This window comes from Hippocampus comes, unplaced genomic scaffold (genome assembly GCF_001891065.2).
Source record: "Hippocampus comes isolate QL1 unplaced genomic scaffold, H_comes_QL1_v1.1 scaffold174, whole genome shotgun sequence".
NCBI classification, from domain to species: Eukaryota; Metazoa; Chordata; class Actinopteri; order Syngnathiformes; family Syngnathidae; genus Hippocampus; species Hippocampus comes.
The window spans coordinates 7,428,295-7,437,356 of NW_017805983.1; the positions used below are offsets into that span (position 1 = coordinate 7,428,295).

The window sequence follows — 9,062 nt, forward strand, 5'->3', positions numbered from 1 at the left end:
CTCAAAGAAGTGAATATTACTTATAATATACTGTGCAATCACATATTAAGCGTTTTTACTCAGTTCAAGTTTAAAAATTAAAGTGCAATATTTGCTTTCGCTGCTTGTTACTTCTTGAAGAAAGTGTTGTTTTTGGTTTATACATTTTTGCACTTTATTTTATTGTATTTCAATCCAATTATGTTTTAAAAATATTTTATTCGAGTAAATGATCGAAAATTACTGTACTATTATTTGTTTTTCTTCGTAAATTTAGCCTACTTTTGCTAAAAGAGAAAATATGGACTAGTGATAGTGCCTTGAATAATATCGTCTTCTTTCATTCATGTTATGGGTATTTTTATACAAAGGAAATTTTTTTGTGCCTGTTGAAAATTAAAGTTTACTGACGTAGCCATAAAAAAATGTTGCTTTATTTATCTGACCATATTGGAATGTATTTGTTAGGTTTTCAGTCAATTAAATTTGGTTCAATAAACAATATGTGGTCATTTTTAAAATTTTCAATTTACATTCGATCAGTCCGGCCCTCGGCTTGCAGCAAAATTTTTTATCTGGCCCTCCGTCCATTTGACTTTGACACCCCTGCTCTAAATTGTCCCTAGGTGTGATTGTGAGCGTGAATTGTTGTTGGTCTATGTCCTGCGATTGGCTGGCAACCAGTTCAGGGTGTCCCCCGCCTACTGCCCAATGACAGCTGGGATAACCTCCAGCACACCCTAATCAATTACACTTCCCTGATGAATCATCATCTTTCTTGGAATCTAACTTTAAAGAGAGAAAAGTCACATTGTGTTTGTTATTTAAAGCCATGTGATGCCACTGTTGGTTTTAAGCTATTAAGACTGTTCTCACGCTTACCCTTCCCTGAACTGCTTTGATGACTTAGAAGCATGATTTAACATTTCAAATTCTATGAATGAAAAAAAAAGAGATGGCACAATATTTGCGGCTTCCTTTATGTAAAGTAACTGTATGCCTCCCTACAAATACAAAAAAACACACTCACAATTTTTTTAATAACCGGGGTTATACCTTAGGTCACAATGAAACGAGGGATTAATGTAAGCCATATTAAATTAAAAAGAAAAACTTTCTGCAATTAGAACTTTTGAATCCAAACACAACTCATTCAATGCCATGAAAATGATTAGGAAATGGGGATTTTGTATGCCAGCCCAAGCTCAACTGGTGCCGGTCTCAGTTTCCCCCCAAAATGTGACCTGTAATCGAGAGCAATTTTTTTTTTCTTCATGCATTTTTTTTTTTGACTGGTGCAACTTCTATTCCAGAATTAAGTGCGATTAAGTCTGAAGAATACAACATTTACACTAAATCAATGTTTTATGACAAAGAATAATTTAATTGATTTACAATTTCTATTAATTAGAAAGTCCGTATAAAAGTACAACTAAATTAGTGGATAACCAATGTCCCAGGATATTGTGTGTGTCTGTGTGCGTGTGTGTGTTTTGACTATTGTTAATTTTATGCAAATAAATGCTCCAAATGACTTTTTTTGGGTGTAGCACAACGAAAGGGACTACCCCAAGCGGCCCCCAATCTATTTATTTATTTATTATTTGTTTGACACACTAGAAAATTATTTTAAAAAAACATAGAATACTTGGTTGAAACATTATACTTTAACGACAAGAAAATTATAACATAGATGCAGTATCCGCCCTCCCCTTTTTTTACCTGAATGGTGTGATCCACTTCTTCACTCCGCCCACCTCTGTTTTTCAGCCTGACTCAAGCGGAATCTGTCCGCTTTCAGTCGAGCTGCGTGTACCTTCTATGAGTCAATTTGTAAGTGGACCTTGCTATTGCCGGGATATGTGGCAAATTTCTCATCTTCTACCACTCAATACCAACACATGATTGTCAACAGAGGTGACAATTCCAAGTCAAGAAAGATCGTACACTGCCAGTTTTTCGCCACTAGTGTTTCACAGGTAAATGAGCACCTGCCCGTTGAATAGAAGCACCTGTGGAGCACCTGTACCAAAGGCCCAACTGTGGCAGGGTTTTTCCTTTCTGGGCCTGGATTTGCCACCTCTGATTATCAATACCAAGCTGCTTTTTGGTTGCATTTACTGTTTAGTCATTTGCTAGGTAGAAGTTAGCTGAATGTTTTGTTTTTTTGTTTTTGAGCTAGGGAACGTTATAGGTTGTCAAACAGTAGACCTGCCACCGTCCTTTTTTATTGGAATGAGAGAATCAAGTAATAATGCAAAGTGTATGTGTTAATATTCTAATGCTTCTCTTGTCTAGCTCACAGATGCGTGTGCGCATGCGTGCTGACAGACATTTAGCCTCATGAAATAAGATTGTTTTTCAGAAAACAGGAGCGGAGTTCGTGAAAGAGTGTTTGATCGAGTGGTCTAAAATGATATAATTTGCATCAGTGTATCAGTTTATGGCTTTTTAAAACGCCTTGCTTAGTTTTCTGTCTGGTCCAGAAATGTGCACACGGTCAATATTGTTGAGCAAGTGTGGTATCAATAAGTTGCCCTGCCCCAGAAATTAGGAGTATATGTCTCTATTTTATAATTGCAATCCTTTTCTCCGGTGCTGTAGGTTATTTAAATAGCCTCCATAAAGATGAAGAGAAGATTTTTTTCTTCTGTTTAAATGTCTTTTATTTGTCATGTACACATGCATACATGAAAATGTAACCACTGAATTTGACCCATGACAAAGAACACACACTGCTAGTGGCACCCACAGGAGCACGGGGGATGCAGTTCAGGGTGTCGGTGCTTTCGTCAAGGACAGTGGAGTCATATTTCCGGAAGGACTTGAACCCTTACTAGTCATTACATAGCCCAATGACCCCGAGTTGGAGTTTTTTTTTGTGTGAAAACATTCGTGCTGCAAATGAGCTACTTGTTTTGCTCTTGAGTGCATTTATCAATGTGAATGCTTGACTTTCATGAAATCCAATTCTGAAAAAAATTGAGGAAAATAACTGCTGATGTACTCAATGTGATAGAGCCTGTGATGAAGGTGTGTTGAGGACGATGTCTGATTCGATATGCCATACCGATTAAAAGAACTATGGCGTCAATGAGGCGTTGAAGTCACATGCAGACCTGAACAAATTGTGTCATCTTAATATTCACATCAGTATAAAGAACCGGCCGATGGGCTCCACCAGCAGATACTTCACAGAAGAGTGACTCACAGACGCATGGCCAACATGAATTCCTTTTTTTCCACCGAGCAACTCCTCTGCATCATCCCCTTCTTGGCTGTGTTTCTCCTTGCCTTTGGTAAACTTTATTCTCGCCGGTACTGCGGTTCTCCAGTGGATGGTCATGGCTCCGCCGTGCTGATAACTGGCTGTGACAGCGGTTTTGGCTACGAGCTGGCTCGAAGCTTGGACCACAAGGGTTTTGTGGTCTTTGCCGGGTGCTTGTTTCCACAGGGAATGGGTGCCCAGAGCCTGGCCAGAGAGAGCTCGGGTAATTTGAAAATCCTCAAACTGGACGTAACCAGTAACGAGGATGTGCAGCAGGCAAAAAAGACTGTCAAGGAGAACCTGCCGGAAAACGGTGAGAACAGAAAATACGATTATTTATGGACGTTGTAACTTATTAAATCTTGAAATGGTGTGTGTCAAAGAGCTGTTCCGAAACCAGAGTTTCTGCTTGTCTGCAGGTTTGTGGGCAGTGGTGAACAACGCTGGCATCTCGGACTGGGCTGAGATCGAATGGAGCACAATTGAAGACTTCCGCCACATGGTGGACATCAACCTCTTTGGGTGCATCAGGATGACTGTGGCCTTCCTGCCTTTGGTGCGTGCTGCAAAAGGTAACGCGCAAACCCATCTTTGATATTTCCTTTGCGTACTTGGTCATTTATTGTTCGTCCCGACTGCCGCAGGCAGGATGGTCTTCGTGTCGAGCATTTTCTCTTTCTTCAACTGCCTGAACATGGCAACATACAGCGTGTCCAAACGAGGACTGGAAGCATTTGCCGACTGCTTACGCGTGGAAATGGACAGCTTTGGTGTGAAGGTACTTTGACGAAACAGAACCACAAACAAATCATGTGACGTTGAGGGAACCGTGATGTATGTGAAAGTTCTTATTTCCACAAAGGCTTGTCTTTAGCGCATTAAACCTGTGTAAAACCAGCATGAATTAACATGAGTTTTACATTTCTCTTTGTGGTGTTTTTGTGGTAAATGACCGCCATTTGCAATCTGAGAAGGCAACCTAGGTTAAGATTTGGGTTATTGCATTGCCAGCTGTTTGAGTAACCCAGCAGTTAAATTAAAAACACCGCTGCCAGGTCATGGTATTTGTGCACATCTCTGAACACCCCTCAGGAAATGTTTGACCAGGCAGTGAAAGAACCATAAAGAAAATCTCATCAGATCCACTGTATGAATACTGAACTGAACAAGTCATATCAGGCCAAGAAATGCAAGATATACCGCTATGCAAAGATAACAGGTACAAGACCTGGGTCGTTCCTCGGTTTATTTAGCTTTTCATGAACGTGAACATGAACAAGGATAAAATATGGATGAATGGGGACGTCAAAACGTATTTATTGCACCAATGAAATGTGAATGGGGCATTTTATACACAGGATGATGTTGATGTATGTTTGTATTCATGTATGATGCTGTCCTTTAAATTTGAACCTTGTTTCCCCTCTCAGGTTAGCATCATTCAGCCAGGTAACTTCGGCCAAGCCACCAACATTGTAAAGATGAAGACCCTATCCGACATTTGGAACAAGTTCGATGATGAGCGCAAGCAAGTCTTCAACCGAGACTACATTGAGTTGGCCATCGAGTACTTTGTCTACACATGCAAGATGGGTTTCACCAACGCAGACAAAGTCATTGCTGCCATGCTGCATGCGCTAACGGCGCCCCACCCAAAACGTAGATACTTGGTAGTCTCAGCCATGGATCAGGTGTTCTTCCAACTCTACCCTTTTCTCCCCACTGCTCTCACTGACTCTGTGTTTTCTGTCAGCTCCATCTATGCTAAAAGAAAAGAAATGCTGTATACGAAGTAGGGCAAGACTCTTCCCCCCCCCCAATTCTTTATTCGGTCACTGTGACATGACATGTACTCTCAGCTCCATGTCATAAAGCTTTAGTAGCAAACCTCTTAAAATTATGCTACAGAATTAGGGTGCACAAGAGAGGAAATAGTAATTTCGGAGACTTTGGCAAACACTGCACAACGCAAGAAAAAAAAAAAAGACCTTAATCTCAACACTGAATGAATGTTATTCATTTCATTTCTATGGTCTGTTCAAACCTTGAGTGGAGGGTTAACTGTATTCAGTTGACAAAGAATGGCCATGGTTCTCTTGAGCAAGATGGCAAAATGTGTATGCTATCTTATGTATTTTATAAAAATATACATTAGCATTTTTCACTTGGGGCAAGGGAGTGTAAACAAATGGCTGTAGTACCAGGGACGTGTATTTTTCTATGTATTGCAATAATTTTTGAATGCTTTGTCCAGTATACCTATTACAAGAAAGTGTTTTCGTTCAAGCAATTTGACACCCTGCTCTTGTGATACTCTAAATTTGCAGAAGCAAATAAAATTGCTGGAACTCGTGTGATTAAGTTTTGTTTTTTTTTTAATTACTCTCAGCTGCTTCCTGACAAAATCTGAAAAATGACTCGCTTTATCTGATAATGAACACTCCTTCCCTTCAATGTGACACTGCACCACATCTCAGAAAAAGCAACAAAACCTCCATTCATGATGTCATATGAGTACAGGAGTTTTTTTGGGCTAAGGTTTTTTAAAAATTTGTTTTTAAACCAAAGCACATCTCTGATATTTGTTCTCCTGACGTAAGTTTCAAAAAAATCATTGAGGGAACAATGGTACCCCAGCACTGCTTCAGAAAACAAATGGATGTTCTGAATCTTTACGATGACAAAAGATAGACATGTTTTGGAGATGGACCAGAACGTTTCCGCCTGCTAAACACCCATTGAACAACCTCAGCTATGCATTTTCTACGTTAAATAGTGAGTTTTGCTCAGATGTTTTTACATTGAACCTTATGCTTGGTCAGTGGCATGAGGGTAGGGGCAGGGTGGGGTTCTTTTTTTTCCACTAAGAGCACAATTTCTACTAATGTGAAAATGTTAGGTCATAACTACAAAAATTTAAGGCAACACACTGTAATCATGAATCAACCTGTGAAATAAAGGTTCACTCCACTCATTTTCACTATATTACTGATGAATGGGCTGAACTATGGAGCAGACGATGTCAGCAACAAAACATTCAAGAATATACATATATATGTACTATTTAAATCTGAAAAATTCTTGGTTTGATGGACACAATGAAATGAAAAATGTACCTGCATTGTCTCAAATTTTAAGAGCAAAATGCGACCATTTAGGATCAGGAACGCCTTCTTTGCACTGACCACAATTTAAAAATTCAATTATTTGTTAACTGAGATTGTATTAAAGTATTATTTCCACCTGTCTATATTTTCTTCAATTTGTGGCATTTCATTTGGCTGTACTGCTTCCAGTAAATGTAGATGTTGGATTTTTATTTATTTTTTGTCCTATCAGATTTCATCCTCCTGCGATTGGCTGGCAACCAGTTCAGGGTGTCCCCCGCCTACTGCCTGAAGACAGCTGGGATAGGCTCCAGCACCCCCGTGACCCTTGTGAGGATAAGCGGATCGGAAAATGGATGGATGGATGGATGGATTTCATCCTAATTGTCAGTGTTTCCCAAAGGGGGGTAGGCGTACTTTAGAGGTATGTGAGCACATTGCAGAGCGCTTTGTGGAAACAGAATATTTCCCAGATCAATAACCTGTGGCGTAGCTGCTCCTACTTATTTTTGTTTAATTTGAGTTAAAAAGATGACAATACCTAAGAATCAAACGTTGAAAATATAGGAAACAAAAATAAAATGATTTTCATTTAATAATCACTTGTGATGTTACCTTTTTGGAGAACCTTCCACACATATGAGGTGATACACAAGCCAAAAAAGTTGGGGAACTACAGCTCTTTGGGACACCATGTCATCTGCCCAGGGCCTTGAAAATCAGTATTGTTGCCCCATGTAACATGAACAGTGGAACCAGTGGAACAGTTTAGTTAGTTTAGTTGACATTAATTTATATCATTGATTTTATGTTTTGGTCATTTGGTTCGAAAAATGTTGATTTCAACATGCTCTTGATAGTGTATAGTCTGTGAAAATAAATCATGTTCTCAGATAATCAGTTTCAGGAGAATGTCTGGTGGTTCCCAGCCCAGGTTGCTATCCGGAATTAAAACAAAACCTGATCTCACCAGTTGCATCAGAAGGGGATTTTAAAACATCTGCGTGTGCTAATTTACAAGAGAAGCTGGGATGCCCCCCCCCCCCGCCCTCTCTCTCTCTCTCTCTCTCTCTCTCTGGGAAGTGCTTTTACACAGTGGCCCCAAATTACTGGAGGCAGACCAGAAGGATAAACGAAATCAAAACGTCAGTATTACTGTCTTGGAAATGGATGGTATATTCCAGGAGGCAGGGTTTACCAAAGAAATCAGCTGTGCTTTTTTTCTCAAGGAAACAAAAAACACTCAATGTGGTAACAGTGATAGAAAGAGCACATTCATTCAATTCATGTCATGTGCTGACCTGCAGTCTCAGATGATGTTGAATGACTTGAGTGCCTTCTGGCTTTTCGTGTCCGACTTAAATTGAGTTTGGTACATTTTCAATAAAATTATCATAATGAAGCATGTAAATAATCCTAAATTGGGGTCAAAACTGCATTGTTTATATTTTTGGAGTATGATATAGCTACACCTCTTTCAAAGAGGTGACATTCCAGGACAAAGAGGCTCTTTGTCCTGGAATGTAGAATTATTGTTAGACTTATTTGTCTAAAGCACAGGTGTCAAACTCAAGGGCCCGGGGCCAGATGCGACAGCCACATCATTTTATGTGGCCCGCGAAATCATATGTGTCAACTTACATGATCCTTGCTAAAACCTGTATCGAAATGTCAAATTGTCATGTGTAATAAATAACATTTGCAATCATTTTGTTACCCTGTTTACACACGAAAAATAATTGAACAACTATCATAGCTGACTTTGCCATGATTCCATTCTGTTGGTCTCCAGCTGGTGGCATGTCTACATGTGCCCTGGGATTGGCTGGTAACCAGTTCAGGGTGTCCCCCGCCTACTGCCCAAAGACAGCTGGGATAGGCTCCAGCACATCCCGCGACCCTTGTAAGGATAAGAGGATCAGAAAATGGATGGTTGGATGGATGGATGTTTGACCAGCATCATTATTTGTACTTTGTCGGATTTGCATTTTGTTCAAAAACCTTTTTGTACCATAATTTTATCCTTGTTTATGTTTGTGGGATCCATTTTTATCCGGATAATTCCGTAACGTTACAGACTTGATTGATTTAAAAAATGGTTATACATCGAATAATCCCCTTGTAATTACTCCAACTAAGTGTGTGATTTAATATACTGTGTGAAGTTTTTTTTTCATTTATCCATCTATTATCTGACCCGCTTAGGTCAGATAATGGATGAGGGTCGCAGGCAAACCTAACCACAAAATGTTTGAAACAAACAACAAAGTAAACACAGAGTAGGATTTTATTTCCAGCACAAAGAGGGAAAAAGTGACTCGAGGACAGCACAAAACTGCTGAACAAGAAACCACTATTCAGTGCCAGAACTTATTGTGTGCATGTTTTCACAAAAATCAACTCACTCAAAATTGTAGTATTATTGAGGTACGCTGTTTCTCTGCATATCACTCCAAAGTTGCAAAAAATAAAATATTAGGCCTACTCACGTTGTAGTTCAGGCAGTGTTGGACCTACTGTAAATGCAAACATGGTGTGTGTGTCATGACGTGGTGAAAGCGAAATTACAACTTAAAACCACAGTCGATGCATGTTTGCAGTTAACCAGCCGTGGTTTTGCAAAAAAAGAAGTTTGTTTTCGTTTTTCATTTCAATATTGTTTGGGTTTCCCCCCCCCCCCCCCCCCGCGTTGAGTTTGTTTTTGGGAT

The 9,062-nt window shown here is 39.6% G+C and overlaps 1 protein-coding gene across 6 annotated transcripts; it reads left to right on the top strand.

Annotated features, from left to right (window-relative positions):
• Window positions 1–1,631: 1,631 nt before the first annotated feature.
• LOC109528233 (D-beta-hydroxybutyrate dehydrogenase, mitochondrial-like) lies at window positions 1,632–5,604 on the top strand. Of its 6 annotated transcripts, none has more exons than XM_019890595.1 (5): window positions 1,632–1,958; window positions 3,134–3,560; window positions 3,667–3,819; window positions 3,892–4,025; window positions 4,678–5,604. In XM_019890595.1, the coding sequence occupies exons 1-5, from the start codon at window positions 1,881–1,883 to the stop codon at window positions 5,041–5,043; spliced, it is 1,158 nt and encodes a 385-aa protein (XP_019746154.1). In that variant the 5' UTR covers window positions 1,632–1,880; the 3' UTR covers window positions 5,044–5,604. The 6 variants fall into 6 exon arrangements, with proteins under 6 accessions (XP_019746154.1, XP_019746155.1, XP_019746157.1 ...); XM_019890596.1 differs by having other exon boundaries at window positions 3,164–3,560; XM_019890598.1 differs by having other exon boundaries at window positions 3,167–3,560.
• The last annotated feature ends 3,458 nt before the right edge of the window (window positions 5,605–9,062 follow it).